This window comes from Orycteropus afer, unplaced genomic scaffold (genome assembly GCF_000298275.1).
Source record: "Orycteropus afer afer isolate SDZICR_OR568_19922 unplaced genomic scaffold, OryAfe1.0 scaffold00191, whole genome shotgun sequence".
Taxonomy (NCBI): Eukaryota; Metazoa; Chordata; class Mammalia; order Tubulidentata; family Orycteropodidae; genus Orycteropus; species Orycteropus afer.
The window spans coordinates 3,084,237-3,104,001 of NW_006921778.1; the positions used below are offsets into that span (position 1 = coordinate 3,084,237).

The 19,765-nt window shown below is 39.8% G+C and overlaps 1 protein-coding gene across 1 annotated transcript in view; it reads left to right on the forward strand.

Annotated features, from left to right (window-relative positions):
• Positions 1–19,765, forward strand: part of EPB41L4A (erythrocyte membrane protein band 4.1 like 4A) — a 475,159-nt gene that overhangs the window by 389,900 nt on the left and 65,494 nt on the right. Inside the window, exons 13-15 of the mRNA XM_007947582.1 lie at positions 12,013–12,103; positions 15,910–15,993; positions 16,881–16,994. Coding sequence (XP_007945773.1) covers positions 12,013–12,103; positions 15,910–15,993; positions 16,881–16,994 — 289 coding nt within the window. The remainder of the gene's footprint in view (positions 1–12,012; positions 12,104–15,909; positions 15,994–16,880; positions 16,995–19,765) is intronic.

Here is a 19,765-nt window from a genome sequence, read left to right on the forward strand (position 1 = left end):
TGAGAATGGCCAGATTTCATCTTACCTACTTTGGTCATGTTGTCAGAAGGAACCAGTCCCTGGAGAAGGAAATCATGCTTCATAAAGTAAAAGGCTCAGCAAAAAAGGGGAATACTCTCAACTAGACGGATTGACATGGTGGCTTTAACAATGGGCTGAAGCATAGCAAGAATTGTGAGAATGGCACATGACTGGGCAGCATTTCATTCTGTTGTACATAAGGTTGCTGTGAATCAGAGCTGTCTCAATGGCATCTAACAACAACAACAGTATAATCACAGAGGAAAATGGTTTCCTTTGTTATGTGCTTTATAAGGGTTTGACATTGCAAGGGAATTAAGCAAAAGCTAAGATGGATTCTGGGCTCAGAACTGGCAAAACTACTTAATCTCATTCCTCTCCAGAGAAGTTGAAATTGGAACTCAGAGAATGAGTCACTTAACTGGGAGGAAACAACTGTTTAGGGCTATTCTTGGTGTAGCTAAGCACTCTGGTGGCATAGTGTGTAAGGCATTTGGCTGCTAACCAGAAGGTTGATGGTTCAAACCCACCAGCTGCTCCATGAGATGAAAATGAGGCAATCTACTTCCATAAAGATTTATAGCCTTGGAAACCTAATGGGGTTTACTATGAGTAGGAATTAACTCGATGGCAGTTTTTTTTTTTTTTTTTTTGGTTACAGTACCACAGAGAAACTGGTTTGCAGAGAATGGAGTTGACTTACTGTGAGAAACACTGAGGTACCATGAAAGCTTTGAGAAGAGAATGGTATTTACCAGTAACGCAGTTGCTTTAGAGTGTGTGTCACAGTAAAATGGCTCTGTAGGATTTTCAGTGGCAGATTTTTTGGAAGCAGATCATCAGGCCTTTCTTCGGTGCCATGACTATCAACCTTTCAGTTAGTAGCACAGCACCCTAAACATTTTTGTCATCCAGGAACTTAGTAACCATGAATTCCAGGTACCTGCAGAGTGGCTCTGTTTCCCACATTTGGTTCTGTGAGATCCTGTTGTGTCTTTGTGATTATTCCTTTTCTAATTTGAGTTGGTGTTGCCATGAGTCCAGATAGATTCCACAGCAATTGATTTGGTTTCCTTGCATCTAAACAACACTACTTGATAGAATCTTTTTAGTAACCCTATGAGAAAGGTGAATTGTGTCCTCATTTTACAGAAGAGAAAACAGAAGCTCAGAAATATTAAGTATTTATTCAAGGTTACACAGATAGTTAAGAGCAGATCTAGGATTTGAGTTTGGAATACTATGCCCCTGCTTGAGAAGAAAATGGAAAATGAAGAGGCAAAATTTTGCTTGCTTAGATGTATTTATAAATATACATCCCTGTTTTTGCCCCTATTGTGTGATTTCTTTATTTGAATAGATGTAACTTGTTTCAGCAGGTATTATTGAGAAGACAGTACGTTATGGTCAATTATAGAGGAGCGGCAAGTCACCCTGCTTTTATATTGAGCCATCTTTTAAGAAAATGCTTAAGTTCTGTCAGACATTTTGCTGAGAAAAGAGAGAAAAAGTTATTAACAGTGGTACTTGAAAGAAGCATTAAGTAGCAACATAAAGTGAAGGGGTATGTTTATTCAAGGATGTTTTTCCTTTATTGATATGCTTTTCTATTCTGCCTGGAAACTGGTGTTTATTTTCATTATGCAAATAAGCTGTTAATATATGGCAAGCTTAGTTAGATTTTTCTCTAAAAAGTTAATGTTTTCAACATTTAACATTCCAAACATAACTATTAAAAATAGAAAAGCAAGCAAAACTCAAGGCCTATGGTATATTCAAGTTAAAATCATAGCTCTAGTGAGTGTCATGGGAGCTCTGGTAGCATAGTGGCTAAGACACTTGCCTGCTAACCAGACGGCTGGCGATTCAAACCCACCAGCCACTCCTCAGAAGGAAGGTTGGGCAATCCTACTTCCGTAGTGATACTGCCTCGGAAACCCAAGGAGGGGTCGCTATGAGTCAGGTTTGACTCGACGGCACATAACAACAACAACAGTGAGTGTCATAAGTGACACCTTCTTCTGTTCTGTTCTCGTTTAACAAGAATTTATTGAGCACCTGTTTAGTATAAGACCCTATTCCATGGTGCACAGAAAATGAACAAAATTTGATCTTTGATCTATAGGAACTTAGTCATATATTAATAATAATGATGATGCAGTATTTATTTAGTGCTTACTAAATGACAGTCACTGTACTCAGGACTTTCTATAGATAATGTGATTCTTACATCCACCATATAAGTAATTGGTTGTTGTTATTGTTATGTGCCTTTGAGGCAGACCCAACTCATAGAGACCCCTCCTTGGGTTTCTGAGGCAGTATCACTACAGAAGTAGATTGCCCAACCTTCTGAGGAGTGGCTGATGGGTTTGAACTGCCAGCCTTCTGGTTAGCAGTCAAGTGCCTTAGACACTATGCTACCAGAGCTCCTAAGTAATTGGTAGTATCTTCATTTTATATATGAGAAAACTGAGGCCCAGAGAGGTTTAATAACTTCTCCAAGATCACCCAGTAAGTAATGTGGCAGACCTGAACAACAAATCTTATATGAGAAGCAAAATCTGTATGACTTTCAACCTTGTCCTCAAACCTCTTTGCCAGACTAGAGAGGGAAAAGATATACTTAAATAGGCAGCCTGTGTCAAGTGTGGAGTGGAACACTGAAGGAGTTGTAAGAGTTTAGAAGGACAACTTAACTTGTGGCTAGAGATAATTGATGATGCTATTTTAAAGGAAGTGGTTTCTGAAAGACATATGGATTGGAGCAGTTGATTTCAAGTTGAGGTATGCACACCCTTAGTTGAGGGAGGAAGGCCACATGAGGGCTTTTTAACAGGTATGTGGGCACAGTTTTGATTGAGTCAATTTCCAGATTCCCTCTCCTAAAACAAATCTGCCTGAAAATCGGCCATGCTGATTCTCTCTGCTGTCCCTTTTGCGGTGGATCTCCCATTTTACAAAAGAAAGGCAGATCTCCACTCCATCTGAGCCTATGATGGTGCTTTGTCCCTAATTGTTAAACCTTTTGGGTTGGTGTTAGGAGAGTGAATGACTCTCATTACCAAGTGTCATATCCTTTTCTAAGTCATTTTTTCATTTTGACTTTTGCTAAAAGGCAAAGAGGCCACATCTTCTGTCCTCTTCTAACCCCACAAGAGGAAGACAAAATCACCATCAGTAGCCCAAGGCCTGTTCCTGCAAGGCCAGACATGCTGCCTCCCTCCAGCCCTTTCACCAACCATTCCTCCCAAAACACCTACCATCTCTCTCTTAGGTTCTATAAATCCCTGCAGTTTGCACACAAAACTCACAGATTACAGGGTTTATTAGGGAAGCACCAGGCTACAATTCAAGTTCAGGAAAAACACACAGTCTCTCTCCCAGCTTGCCATCTCTCAGCCATCAGTCTCTCATGGTCTCTCTCCCAGCAGTGCGTGTCCCTCGGTGTCTCACTCAGCAATGTGTGTCTCTTGCGACTCCTTTCCAGCAGTGCATGTCTCTTTCAGTAGCACGTCTTCCTCAGCCAGCAGTCAGAAAGAGAGACTTCTGCCTCTAGGAGGCCTCCTTTTGAGCCCGGCAGAGTGGCCAAACCAACCAATCATAACATCAGAATTCTAAGCCCCTGAGAGAGAGCGGGAACCTCCCAGAACATTGTTTTGTGCCACTCCCAACAGAAATACCCCAGGTGGACAACTTTAGCAATCAGGAGTGCTTCAGTTGCTCATGGCAAATTCCACCTTGGAGTTTACAAAGACTTATGGGTGGAAAAGCCACACTAACTAATTTATGACACTGCAACTTTCAAAAAAATTGAGGGAAAACTCAATTGATCCATCACCTGATAAAACATTCAAAATAATTTTGAATAATATAGCACTATGTCTTAGTTATCTAGCACTTCTATAACAGAATTACCACAAGTGGATGATGTTAAGAAACAAATTTCTTCTCTTAACGATTTAGGAGAGTAAAAGGCCAAATTGAGGGTGCTAACTCTAGGGAAAGACTTTCTTTCTCATTTGGCTCTAGGAGAGGGTCCTTGTTGCCTTCAATATATATGGGCCCAGTGTTCCTTGAAGATCTACATGTTTTCTTGGTATCAATCCCAGTGTGCTTGGAAAAAAGAGCTGAAACCCTCCAGAGTCCAGAAGTTTCTCAGAGTAGGAAACTTGGGCCATAGCGTATGCTCTGCTCCCAGCTCTTCTTTCTGATAGTCAAGCCCCTCTCCTCTCTGCTGGCTTGTTTAATCACTTTTATATCTTAAAAGAGATTGACCCAAGATACAACCTAATCGATTGCATCCTGTGCATTAACATAACTGCTTCTCATCCTGCCTTAAAAACAAACAAACAAACCCACTGCCAATTCTGAGTCATAGAGACCCTCAATGGGTCTCCAAGGTGGTAAATCTTTACAGAAGTAGATTTTCTCATCTTCCTTCCTTAGAGTGGCTGGTGGTTTTGAAGTGCCAATCTTATTCCCATTCTAAAGTTGAGGATTTCCACCACATTGGATAATTGTATCATATCACAAAATGGGGGATAATAACATAATACTGAGAATGATGGTCTAGCCGAGTTGACACATATTCAGGGCACACTATTCAATCTATAACATACCATTAGACTTGTAAATTACAGATATTCTTTGGACCATTGGTGATGTCCCTGTAACAGAATATCTTATATAACCCCTCTTTTTGTTTAAAATTAAAAAAAAAAAAAGTTTTTCAGCATTGAAAATCTATCAAAATAAAAGTAGGAATAGGATTATTGTTAAATGGTTTTATTTTCGAAAAAAATAATATTCTAAAATGGATATGACACAAGTATGTAATCACTGGGAAAGCAAAACCACCTCTTTCATCTCATTAATAATTGTTTTCTTATAAAAATAAACTTTTTATTTTTAAGAATTATTTATCAATATTAGCATGCTATATTAGTAACATAATAATTATCATTGTGATGATAACTTCATTCAGAGGAAACTTCTAACATTAGAGCTTCATGGTCATGGAAAATAAAGCTTTTATTTCTATATTTTGTCACAAAGAAGTATGATAGAGCAATGAATAAAAAACTTGCAAAACTCAAGGCCTATGGTATATTCAGGTTAAAATTATAGCTCTAGTGAGTGTCATGGGAGCTCTGGTAGCATAGTGGCTAAGACACTTGCCTGCTAACCAGACAGCTGGCGGTTCAAACCCACCAACCACTCCTCGGAAGGAAGGTTGGGCAATCCTACTTCCGTAGTGATACTGCCTCAGAAACCCAAGGAGGGGTCGCTGTGAGTCAGGTTTGACTCAACGGCACATAACAACAACAACAACATAAAACTTGAGGACAAATTTTGGCAGCGAAAGTAGAATTGAAATGCAAATTCAGGGAGAAGAAGGAATGACATGGACTTTCCAGTTGCTAAACAACTTATTTTTTTAAATAGTTGATTGTAAATATCAAGTTGCTGTGATATTTTATTACATTAGACTCCTTTAAGAGAGTCATTAAACAGTTAAATTTTAAAATGCAGTATTTACTATATGCTGCAAATTATATCCTTTGCTACTATTTAAACTTTTGATGAAAAATGTTAGTTATCATTTTAAAAATATGCATGGGGGTTTTTCAAAGTTCTTTCAGAGAGTACTTTGTTAAAAAATTTAAAGTCTAATGAGTTAAAGCTGCCTTCATAAAAGCTCAAACGTGGAAGCAGAAATAAAGAATACAGGTAAATAAGCCTTTTTTAAAAGGTTGTGTATGGTTATACACTTTGTTTATATGTACTTTATATGGGATTACAATTGTATCCAATAAAACCTCTAAAGCAGTGGTCCAGCACTCTTCTCTGAAACAGATCCAACTTTTGGTCACGTATGGAACAGTCCACCTGCTCTAGACAAAGTGAGCGTGAATTGTGGGACTTGAGAGGAGCTGGTTAGAGAAGGTGGGTTGCATTAAGTTGTATGGCCCCAATTGAGAGTGTTAGTCCAGGAGTACTACCAAGACAGGGTGTGAGCGTTTATTCAACTCTGTTCCCTCAAATTGAGTTCTTGTATCACAAGAACAAAAAGTTGGTTTCCAAGTAAATTCTGCACCTTTTATTCCAGCCATCCATCCACAGGTTGGTGTTGTCATTTGTCCTAAGAGGGCTCGAAGGAAAGGATACCCCTCTGCAGTTACCGCATCTACTAGCCCTTCCTGTGTACAATGATATAGATTACAAGTTTTTCAGATAGTGGAGTCTGTTCTTTTGAGGGTCTTAGGGAGTGAACAAATGCATTCTGAGGCTTAGAAATGCCTTTCTTGTTTTTGAACCTGGCATTTGACCCACAAGGAAGAGTAGCTGGCACTACTTCTTATTCAGCATGTTTTCTTCTGTAGCTCTGGGGAAGAGGCAGAGGAAGAAGTACCTTTCATTTTTATCTAATTCATATGCCAAGGAGCCCTGGTGGAAAAAAAAAAAAATCACGCCTGTCAAGTTGTTTCCAACTCATAGTGACCCCTCCTTGGGTTTCTGAAGCAGTATCACTACAGAATTAGATTGCCCAATCTTCCTTCCCAGGAATGGCTGGTGGGTTTGAACCACCAGCCTTCTGGTTAGCAGTCAAATGCCTTAGGCTTTATGCCACCAGAGCTCCAATAGAGCAGTGGTTAAAGCTCTTGCCTTCTAACCAAAAGGTCATTGGTTTGAACCAACTAGCTACTCTGTGGGAGAAAATGTGGCAGTCTGCTTGCATAAAGAACACAGCATTAGAAATCATATGGGGCATTTGGTAGGATGTTGTAAACTTACTTTGGACATGTCATAAGGAAACACCAATCACTGCAAAAGGATATCATGTTTGGTAAAGTAGTGGGTCAGTGAAGAAGAAGGAAACCTTCAATGAGATGGATTGATACAATAGCTGTAACACTGGGCTCACACATACCAATGGTCATGATGATGGAGGAGCTCGGGTAGCATAGTGCCTAAGGCACTTGACTGCTCACCAGAAGGCTGGTGGTTCAAACCCACCAGCCACTCCTCGGAAGGAAGGTTGGGCAATCCTACTTCCGTAGTGATACTGCCTCGGAAACCCAAGGAGGGGTCGCTATGAGTCAGGGCTGACTCGACGGCAAACAACAACAACAACAACAACATGGGCATTTCTACTTTGTCATTTATGCTGTGCACATAATAGTTCTTTAACTGTTATGTTAGTAAAATGCCCCTGAAAGTGGAACACTTTATTTTGAAGAAGCTTGGCTATATTGTTTATTTATCTTTGAGAAATACATACTTTTATTCTGATAGTGTTTTATCTTAAAAATTATGATTTGGATGTTTTGAATAATCTAATGTTGGTTTATTTAAGAAAATACATAAAGTTTACAGTATTTCTATTTAAAGATATTGCTCAGTTTTTATTAATTTGGGAAACTACAATGGAAAGAAACTGGGTGCAAGTGATTAAACAACCTCACTTTCTCCAAAGTGATCAATTAACTACCACCGATCTGTGGTAGCTTGCATATTGCTAGGATGTTGTAAACTTACTTTGGACATGTCATAAGGAAACACCAATCACTGTAAAAGGATATCATGTTTGGTAAAGTAGTGGGTCAGTGAAGAAGAAGGAAACCTTCAATGAGATGGATTGATACAATAGCTGTAACACTGGGCTCACACACACCAATGGTCATGATGATGGCCTAGGACTGGGGAATGTTTCATACGAAGTTGCCTGCCATGAGTCAGACCTGACTCAATTGCAAATCACAAGCCAGTCTAAAGAGATGAGGGTTAGAGCACAACCTAGGTTTCTTCCTTATTTATTTGCACAGAGCCTGGGTTAACATGATGTTCACCTTCCCTGGATGCTCTTTTGATTGGTGTTATTGGCACTAGGTTTGGTCCCTCTCCTGTAACTTCCTCCCGAACCCCCAATCCCAGGCCAAGAAAATAGCCCTAGACACATGAAAGCCCCTTTCATTTATATTATAAATTAATAATATCTGCTGAGGACAATACTATATTTAAATAAAGCTTAATAGGAGCAATTAACGATATTTATGTTGGAGTACACCTACTGTCTGGGGTACAGATGAATTAATCCCTCAGAGCTCTGGTAGTGTAGTGCCTAAGGCACTTGACTGCTAACCAGAAGGCTGGTGGTTCAAACCCACCAGCCCATCCTCAGAAGGAAGATGGGGCAATCTACTTCTGTAGTGATACTGCCTCGGAATTCCAAGGAGGGGTCGCTATGAGTTGGATCCAACTCGACAGCACATAACAACAGCAGCAACGCTGCCCCAAGGAGCCCTAATGGTGTAATGGTTACGTGCTTGACTGTTAACCAAAAAGGTTGGCAGTTCAAACCCAGCAGTAGTTCCTCTGGGAAAAACAACTGGCAATCTGCTCCTGTAAAGATTATTGCCGAGAAAACCATACGGGGCAGTTCTGCTCTGTCACATGGGGTCAACATGAGTAGAAATTGACTCAACAGCTCACAAAAATAATAACAAGTGCCCCAGGGCCACACCACATAGAATTGCATGTATGAGAATAAGCTACTCCCCAGTTCTGTGCCTATAATTTTGAGAATCTGTTCTTATGATGTTATTAACAGTCATGGCAAAATAAACAGTGACTGGGCCCTGCAGATGTCTGAGAGCATGTACAGTAGTTCAAGGGAACTGCTGGTATCTCATTGACCACAACTGGTGAAATTTACTGTTATAAACTCCCAAATTTTTCTAGGATGCCTGCATTATGGATGTTGTTCAGTTATTAGTGCTGGCACCAACATGAGCTTACATTTAGTGCTACATGTATCTTCAGGCTTACCTTTCCATTTCAGTATTCCAAAAAAGACAAAACTCTTAGGCTGAATTCATATCAAATTCCTTAGAATGATAGTTTTTTGATCTCATATTTGAAATCACTATTTTTTCTGTCCAAGGTGTGTTTATTAATGTTTGTCTTTCTATGGGTAGGCAGACATGCTTCAAACTGCTCTGGAAGAATATTGTCAGTTTGGGAAATTCTGAAGTGTTCTTCTTGTTGGCTTTCAGTCTTGGTTGCCCTTGAGAGAGGATTTTCTTACTTGACTACTGAACTTTCTCATCATTGGACTCCCTTCCACTAGCCCACTAAAGCATCCATCTCTTTGACTTGGCTGACTTTTGAACTGTTTTAGGTGGGGCACAGATGGCATTTATGGAAAGCAGTATATTGTTGTGGTTTAGAACTTAATCTCTGAAACCAGATAGCTCAGCTCCAAAATTGACCCCATCACTCATGAGTTGGGGACATTTGGGAAAGGCTATTTTTCTTATCTTTAAAATGAGGATAACATTAGTATTAGTAATCATATCAATTTCAAATAAATCTGTTCCATTCTGCTCCCAAATACACATGTAATACTACTTCCTGTGATCCTAACCTAGGTTACATCTGATAAGTTAAAAGGCACAGTTCTCTAGACTGCCAAGCCTATCCAAGACCTCAGACTCTAGCTGCAAACTTGGGGAAACCTACTACACCCACTGTCTGACCTGCTAGCTACAAATCCGGGATCATCCCACCACTATACCCTTAGGATATCAACCAAAAATTTAGGGGTTCCCAGATCCCCCCTCACTTCTGATCTATTGGTTGCCACTACTCCTCTGCATTTAATAATTTGCTAGAACAACTCACAGAACTCAGAACAGTGCTTTATTAATGGTTACAGTTTCATTATAGCAAAAAGGATGCAAATGAAGAGACACATAAGGTGAGGTCTGGGAGGTTCCCCATGAAGAGCTTCCATGTTCCAAAGGATGCCTTACTCTGTCATATACATTCTAGTCTGACACCAGCCAGGAAGCTCATGGATTTTCTGTGTCATATCCTTTATTGGAGTCTTATATCATAGACATTATTGATTGAATCATGTCCCTCACCCCTGAACAGGGCTGATAGCAGATGGTGGGTCTTTCTGGCCTGGCTAGGCCCCATCCAGGAGGCAACTCATTGGCATAAACTCTGAGCTCTGGTCAGAGATTTCATCAAAGAAACTTCAATCAGTGGGGAAATTGCAAGATTTTAGAGGTTTTCTCTCAGGAACCAAGGACAAAGACCAAATTCTTTGGGTAAAGTTAAATTCCTAAACTGACACTACTTAATAGAATTATTCAGATGATTACATGAATAAATAGATATGAAGTGCTTAAAACAGCACCTGGCACATAGTAAGTGCTCAATAAGTGTTAGCTTTTATTAGTATTACAAAGTCATCGTCATGACTCAAAAACCCTCAGAGATAATCTTTAAACTTTAAGCCAAAACTATCCCCTGAAGTCTTCTTTGAATAAAAAGATAGTTTCTTTTACTTAGTAAAGTACATCTGCTCTGAGCACTGTGCTCTTCTAAAAAATTATCTATTTGAAATAAAATTGGCAATGGCAACTCAAAAGGTTTGATGGGAAGCTTAAGGGGCAGTGAATTTAAAATAATAGTGTGGAATAAGTGGAAAAGGATAGAGAATGGTAGCACTACTTGAAGAATGCAACCAATCTTACTGAATTGTACATGTAGAAATTGTTGAAATAGTGTGTCTTTCGCTGTGTGTAAAACCAAACCAAACCTGTTGCTTTTGAATCAATTCTGACTCATAGCAACCCTGTAATAGAACAGAATAGGACAGTTCCATAGAGTTTCCAAGACTGTAATCCTTATGGAAGCTGACTGCCACATCTTTCTTCTGTGGAGCTGTTGATGGATTTGAACTGCCAACCGTTCAGTTAGCAGCCTAGTGCTTAACCACTGCATTGTTGGAGCTCCTTTTTACATTCACCAAAATAATAACAATTAAAGCAAAAAAAACAAAAACAAAAAACTTCACTGGTTGTGAGCAATTACACTTTGGATTCAAGCTTTCTATGGACATGCCCCCCTGCAAGATGCATCACTGAGGAAAACATACCTGTGTGCCATTTAGAGGTTACTTATCAAGGGCTGTGGGCATCCAAGCTGCCTGGTTCCCCCTGCTCTTCCAAACTGCCCAGAGTTATGTGCCTGCATATCTTCTGGCTGCACATCATGCCTACAAACACATCAGCCTCTGTCTTAAGGAAGGAACCAGACTCTCTGAATGGGCCTGGGCCCTGCTTATCTTTCTTTTGACCATGATTTTCAACATTGTGTCTGCTCTGGGCTCCCTCTGCTGGTCTACCTGGCATCTGTTAAAACATGTGGAATAACAGCTTATAAAAATTCAAGTTTGAATTAAAGTTTGAATTTCTAGGAATGTTAGCATAAAATATGCATTTGAGATTTTTTCGTGTGAATGATGCAAATCACATCTCTGTAAATTTTGCCATTTGCATTACGAGTTCAGGTTGAAACACTTTTTAAAATTTTGTTTGATCTCAAATGAGGGCTGTCATATGTGCCTAAAAATGGTAACTATTTTTACCACATAAACCAAAAAAGAAAAAAAAAAAAACAGACTCACTACTGTCGTGTCAGTTGTAACTCTTAGTGACCCTTCTTTGGGTTTCTGAGGCGGTATCTCCATGGAAGTAAATTGCCTAATCTTCCTTCCGAGGAGTGGCTGGTGGGTTTGAACCACCAGCCTTCTGGTTAGCAGTCAAATGCCTGAGGCACTACGCCACCAGAGCTCCCATATTCTAATATATGGTATTAAATATTTTAGAATCTTACATTAATACTCTGAAGTAAAGAAAGGCAATGAAGTGGGGACTTAGTTAAATCTTGAAGTTTCAAAAGGTCCTATTTTTATAATATAGACACCCTGGGACATTGTTTTGTGGAAGGTTTAGTACATACATGTCGGAAAATAGCACCTGATACTTATTGGGAGATTCATTATTTATTTGGAAAAATAATTTATTGGTAAAATGGGCCATTATGTCCCTAAAATTGCATTTTAAAATAACTCTCCTGCTTCTTTGCATTTTCCTGATTGTATCTCCTTCCTTCTCCCTCCTTGCCCACTAGGATCAAATAACCTAAACCAGATAACTGCGATGATGGAAAATGGAGAAAATGAAGGAACAACTAAAATTATTGCACCTTCACCAGTAAAAAGGTCAGTACAGTTAGCTGAAGAAACATATAACTATATGTTGTCAGAAAAACTGAAAGCATTTTTCCTGTTGTTAGGGTTAAGAATCTTTTCATTTTGACAGTTAGCCAATACTTTTGATCAATGGATTCCAATAAATACGCTGTGGCCCAAGAGTACTTCTAAATGCCAGTAAAATATAACAGTGCAGGGCCTGCCTTCCTTATTTGCGAGGAAATGCTCTTGCTATCACGGTATGATACCACCTCAGAAACCCAAGGAGAGGTCGCTATGAGTCGGGTCCGACTTGATGGCACATAACAACAACAACAACATAATGGTATGGTGAAATCACAGACAGTCTTTAAGCTGCTTTCTATGCAGCCAAGTGAATATTCCATGTGACTTTTAAAATGATATGATATCATGGTCTACTCAGAGGGACTTGTGGAATAAAGTAGGTGATATTCATGTTTAATGTACTTTTGTTCATTACAGTGGTGCACTGAACTGTGACCCTCAAAAGAGGGTTTATAGAATCTTACATTAATAGAATCTTACATTAATAATAAACTAGAATTCTAGTTTATAGAATTTAGAGACATCAGAGCTTCTGAAGTCAGGGGTTGCATATGTATGAAGAGTTGTCATGGTCCTCTGCATTGCTTTTCCCAGTGGAAAGCCTCCTTTTAATATATTACATGGATTGTTTCCCTGAAAGATCAGTCTTCTTCTCTGTTAAGGAATTATTCCAGAGTCATTTTTTCCTATTTCAAATTATGTTCATGGGACATTATAGACACACAATGAGCAGTGGCATCACTAGAGGAGTGCAGACTATACCCCATGACACAGCAAAATGACCCCAGGGTCTGTGGCCATGACAGGAGGTGGGCTGGTGCCACAGGGGAGAGACTGCTAAGGTAGGAGCATCACTAGTGTTGGTGTCGTCACGCAGTGTGGTAACTTCTCAGCACCACCACCTTCCACCTGCCAGTGAGGGTGTGGGCAGGTGGGCAGAGAAGAAGGTTTCCAGTGGGAGGGGGAGGAGCTGCAGGGAGCTGTGAGGGATGGGGCTGGGAGGGGTAGGGGTCGACTCTGCCCACGAGTAGGGAGTTTGCTGGCCAGCACCACCTGTGGGATAGGGGGTTGTGACACCATGAGTTATGTATGCACTGGGTGACACCAATCCTAGTGAAGCCACTGACAATGAGCAGTTCTCCTCATTCACTTTCTCTATTGAGATAATACAGAAGTCTAAGGAATCAGAAATACATGACTTCAAAAAATTCCTAGATCATCTGGTTGATTTTTTTTAGTAAATAATTGTGTCTTCACTCAGTGATTATGGCTACTCTGAAGAATACGACTAATGATTTTTCAGCAAAATATTCTGAAATATGAAGACTCACAGAGCTGCAATGTTTTCCTCAGGGCTTTGACTACGTTTTCTTTTATTCAGTTCCAAGACACTCCCTTTATAGATTCCTTTTGGAATGATGAGTTCTTTGCCTTTGTATGTATTTCAGTTTACTGTGCTTCCCTTAGCCAGCTTCACAGCTGTGGATAAACAGAGAGCCATGTAAAGAGCATATTTATGCTAAGTACAACATAAGAACAGTAATCTTCCATGAAATTCAGATCCCAAGCCTTTTTATAATGTACGGAAAGAGCTCAATCCCCTTATGCAACCCATTCCTGCTGATAGTGCTGATAACTGAAGGGATGCCAAAATTTCCCCCTCAAGCTCTAGATGAGGAATAGCTTAGGGAGTGAATGCAATTATTTTGCCACCCAGGATTTCATTATTATTTAACTTTTGCCTGCTCTCCCAATTCCCCTTTCATCTCTTTATTTCTTTTCTGACTCTCCCTTTTTCCTCACACACTCTCTCTCTGATTTATTAAATACACACACACACACATACACACACATCTTTTACTGTTGCACTAAATATCTAGCATATTATTTTCCTCATTTCAAAAGAGAAGCTTTTAATTTGGGAATTTGATCTTCAAAATCTTTATTAAAATAATATATTGTTCATATATGAAATGTACCTATTATATACTGATGCTATGTGGCATAGTTTATAAGACATTTGACTGTTAATCAGAAGGTTGGTGGTTCAAACCCACCAGCCACTCCTCAGAAGGAAGATTGGACAATCTACTTCCATAGTGATATCCCCTTGGAAACCCAAGGAGGGGTCACTGTGGCTTAGAGCTGACTTGACAGCAGTGAGGTTTTTTGTTTGTTTGTTTGTTTTTCGGTAATATGCCTTTGTCAAATGCATAATTCGATAGGTTTATATTTTATTAATTCCTATGTGAATATAGGATGCAAGTTTATTTTCTTTTTTTGAAATGACCTTGTCATTTTTTCTTTCTCTTCTCTTTGTTGCCGTTTATTGAGATCTCTGCTATGATCAAGTTCTAGGATAGATTTATAGAAGATTCCTCACAAAGCTGAGGTTAAAAGTGGATTAGGAGTTAAGTAGCTGTATCTTTTTCTTAGCTGAGATTCCTGGGGAGGTGAGAGTCACATACTTCCCCTCCTCTACCGGTACCTGATGAGGCCATTCCTCTGTGTCTCCCCATGTGTTTCTAAAACAATTTGTTGGGATAGAGTAACAGCTCAGATATATTTTCATTCTTAGGGCAGAAAGATGATACTAGGTCAGGAAGTAGCATTTGAAAGTCATTCTAATTTGGAAGGATGATGCCAAGATATGGCAGGAGCTGGAGGAAGGTCAGTTTGGGTAATGTTTTGATTCTCTAGTACTGCTCTAATAGAAAATACCACAAGTGGCTGGCTTTAACAAACAGGGATTTATTCTCTAACAGTTTTGGAGGATAGAAGTCTTGAGTTCAAAGTACTAGCTCTAGGGGCTGAGTAAAGGCCCAACCTTTGGCTTTAGCTCTGCCTCTTGCTTCTGACCCACTGGAGCTAGAAGCTTCTTTTAACTCAGGCAGCTGCTGGCTGCTGAAGCTGACAAATCCAAGGTTGACAGGTAAAATGGCATAGTCCCAAGATAATCAAACAACACTGCAGGCCACTAGTTCAAGTCCAGAAACAGTCCCAAGATCGACAGACAATGTGGCTAGCTACAGCCATGAAGACTTGACCAAATGCAGGATCCAGATATGCCAAAAAGCTCAGAGACCTTTATCAAAGCTACTTTTTACATATGGGAAGCAGACCACATCCCTAGGGCAGCTAGTCAGCTGCTCACAGTAGTTCCCACCTTGGAGTTGCTTACCAGTCTCATCATGGGGAATAACTACATCCAATTGCCCAGCCACTCAAAACCAGGCCCAGCCAAGTTGTCACATAATGTTAACTACCACAGGTAGCCTGAACCTGCCCTAAGCTAACCACCTTGCACAGATTCAGACTCAAGTCCAGAGCCAGGAGTCGCTGATCACTGTAGACAAGAAAAGGAGCCTGCTCCAGGAGCCCACATATCCCAGGTTTCCTTCCTCATCAGTTCTCTTCTTTTCTTGACTCAGCTATTGCCTTTCCTTCCTATTATGTTTGTGAACTCTCTTACGTGTTTTTTTAACAACTTATGACCTGACTTTTGTTGCTTTAAAGCAGAAAGAAAGAGGGAAGATGAGTGACCTAAAATTACTTGCTGTTAACATATTTTATAGACTGCCACTTCATAGTTTGTTTTTTTGGAATGAGTCACAGGTGTAAACTAGCAAATAAAAACATTATTTAAATGTTTGTTAAATTATTTTTATTGAAGAAACACATGTATGAGTTAACTTATATTTTCTAGTTAATTTATTTTCTATATATATTTTTTGTTTGTTTAATTAAAGCTTTAAGAAAGCAAAGAATGAAAACAGCCCTGATACCCAAAGAAGCAAATCCCATGCACCGTGGGAAGAGAACGGTCCTCAGTGGTAAAGGAAATCATTGATTTTATAAAGGAGAAGAGTAAAAAAGGGGGTGACAATTACAGCTAACTGCATAAAGGAATCGAACTGCTGTGTGGCTATGGCTAGCAGTGGACAAGGAAGTCAGATTCCTAGATCAATATGACAGGGATTTCTGATTCAATAGGATGTGTCTTAACATGAAACTTTCTCCTGGAAAGACGGAAGAGAAAACTAGAGTATATTTAGAAATACCTGAGAGGTCATTAGGATGATATAGAGTATATACTTTTGAAAACTGTAAATGACATTCTAATGATAATTTCCCTTATTTCATAGTTCTAATAAAAACTTTAGTTGAAAATTATAGCTGATGGATAGATTCTAGAAGACCCTTATTCCTAAAAATAAGTTATGTTAGTTGCAGGTATGGGTCTGGAATGACTACCCAGGCTTTCAAATTCCAGCTCTGTCACTTCCTGGCTCCTTTACTTGGGGTACTTAATTAAACATTCTGTACTTTTATTCCTTTTTTGTTAAGTGGGTCTAGTAATTATATATAAGTACATAGAGTTGAGGTGGAGATTAGCTAAGATAGTGACTGACAAGTGGTGGGTTCATCATTAATATGAATTTTTGTTGTTATGAGTTTTCATTTAAATGTGTTCATTTCTTACTACTGAGGGTCAGTAAGATGAGTGACCCAAAGTAATGACTTTGTTGGTTCTATTTGCCACACTTTAACTTCTTTTCTTTCAATAAATCTTGTCAGCAAAGAGAATGATTTGTCCCCAGTGCAGTTAGCCCCTGAGAGGACAGAATGCATGGCTGTGGATGCTCTGCTAGCTCAGGGTTAGGATGTTTGCTCTCCAGACTTCTGTAGACACTTGTTGACCACCCCTTTTTCACTCCAGTGGACTCTACAACTCTCCCAGTGACCGCAGTAAATCACAAAAGTTCCCCTACACGCGTCGCCGAAACCCTTCCTGTGGAAGTGACAATGACTCTGTACAACCAATGAGGAGAAGGTGAGCTGAACACAGCCCTGTGCTGCGAATTTTCCACAGAAGCACTGGGTCTCATTGCCATTTTTATAAGAGGTAGTTCTCATAATATCATTACTATTTGTCCCTCTAAGACAACAGGAAGCTTATTCTTTTGAAACAGGAACTTGCTTTCTGTATTTTAATTAAGACTCAGAAGTTAATAATTTTAATTGACTAATACATTATACATAACCCACTGCCATTGAGTTGATTCCAACTCATAACAACCCCCATTGAGTTTCCAATGCTGTAAATCTTTATGGAAGTAGATTGCCTCATCATCCTCCCATGGGGCAGCTATTGGGTGTGAACTGCTGACCTTCTGGTTAGCAGCCAAGTGTCTTACCCACTATGCCACCAGAGCTCCATAATACATTATATATGTTGTGTAGTTTTATGTGCCATTGAGTCAGACCAGACTCATAACGACCCCTCCTTGGGTTTCTGAGGCAGTATCACTATGGAGGTAGATTGCCCCATCTGCCTTCCAAAGAGGGGCTAGTGGGTTTGAACCACCAGCTTTCTGGTTAGCAGTCAAGTACCTTAGGCACTTTATTCGATTAAAATACATTAAATGATGCAACCTGGGCAGACAAAATACGTGTAAAAATAAGGCTTCTGAACTGAAGCTGAGTGCTCTGCCCTCTAGTGATATTGTTAAATAAACAGGAGTAAAAGTCATTTCAAAGCACAGAAAAAATAAATCTTGTTACATTTTACTGAACAGGGCAGATTAATTTTGTGTGATTATATTGTGTGTGTATACTTAATAATAAGCTAATATCTGGAAGTTTTGGATTTTCTGCAAAGCATGCTAGGCATTGTGACCAGTCTAAGAGGAAGACCTGAAAATGACTTACTAGTGAGATTCATTTCACTGTTACATGATAGGGGCTGTGATTTACTTTGACAATGAGACTGGGCGCGTTCAAGGTGGTATGGCCATAGACCTGTGATTTACTTTGGACTACCACATACTTATTCTGTTATGAGTCGCTTTTACAATTACCAGAAGTTCAGGTCATGTTGTTCCTGGATAACCATCAGGATTATCTTCTGTGCCATTTTTCATACTCACTATTTCTTCCCTGTTTGATCCCTTCTATTTCTTTCGGTTTCCCTACCTTCTCTAAGTCCAACTTTACTGAAATCCTTTGATGGTTAAGAAGAGAAAGATCTACATCACCTCCATCTTATAGGATTGAGAAGAGGGAAGCTAGATCACCAACTATGCACCAACAGCGATTAGTTAGAATAATGGAGTAATAGTTGGCATTTGTTTGGTACTTACCATGTTTAAGAACTGAGCACAATGCATAATATATATTGTCTCATTTATCCTTATAATAGCCCTATGAACATTGGCATTTATATAATTTAATCACTAGGCATTTCTAGCAGAGAGGGATTAATGCAGAGAATTAGTGCAAAGGTGTGAGGAAAATTGAAGGAACAAAAAGGCAGAGAGTAGGGTAACACTGACATTTGAAACCTGCTACTGCCTCTGGGCTGGAGGATTCCAAGGGGAGAAAGGGGTGTTACCCAGAGATCCAGAAGCTGCTTCCACCTTTGAGCTGGAACTCATGAAGCTACACTTGCTGCTGATTGGCTGGGAAAGTACCACTGTGGTGCTGAGCAGGAACCACTCTAGCTTCCATTACTGGAGGTAACCCCACTGTAGCTACAGCTGCTGGAACCACCCTTCTCGGGTGTGCGTGGGTGCTTCCCAAAGCAAAATTACTTCCCTTTTTCTCCTGACTGCAAGTCCTTCCCAAGGGCTTCTCTAACTGGAATGCAGCTGGCAGGGGAGTCCAATGTGATCTTCAGGCTTCCAGTCTTCGTAGTTAGGTGGAAATTATAGAAGGCCAATGTGGGACTGAGAACCAACAGAAAACAACTGGAGTACTATTGTTTTCTCACTTTTACAAATGAGAAAACTGAGGTGCAGGGAGATTGTGATAGCTTATTCTTTGGGGCTGGTATTTGAATGCAGGTCTGTGTGGTATCCAAAATCTGTATGTCTGAAAAAGGCAGAGATGATGGACCTTCATTTTAATAAGGCAGAGAGAGAGATTTCCTGCCCCTTTCCCCAGCTCAGGAATCGCTGGGTGGTGTACAAGGTTAACGTGCTTGGCTGCTAACGCAAAGGTTGGCAGGTGGAGTCTGCTCAGAGGTGCTTTAGAAGAAAGGCCTGATGACCTGCTTCTGAAAAGTCAGCCATTGAAAACTTTACGGAATGTATTTCTACTCTGACACATGTGGAGGGTCACCGTGAGTCAAAATCTACTCAGAGGCAACTATTGTTCCCCCACCCCCACCTGCCCCAAGCCTTACTGAGCTTTCTCTTTGGGAACAAGGCTTTGTTTAACTTGGACAATGCTTAAGATCAAAGCAACACCACTACAAAATACTCTAAAGTACACACACTTGTGTGTGTGTTGAGGGACGTGGCTGGAGGGAATGACTAAATACATTAGGAACTTGGCTCTGTATTCGTATTGTTAAATAGATAGATTTTTACAGTTTTTCATCCTTAATTATTAGTGCAAAATATCAGGACTCCCTAAAGAAAATAATTACACATGTTGAACAGACAGTCATTTTAACTTTAAATGAAATGAATTTGAAAATGAATTTAGTGGGTTCTCATTAAATACAATGTTGTTGTTATGTGCCGTCGAGTCAAACCCGACTCATAGTGACCCCTCCTTGGGTTTCCGAGGCAGTATCACTACGGAAGTAGGATTGCCCAA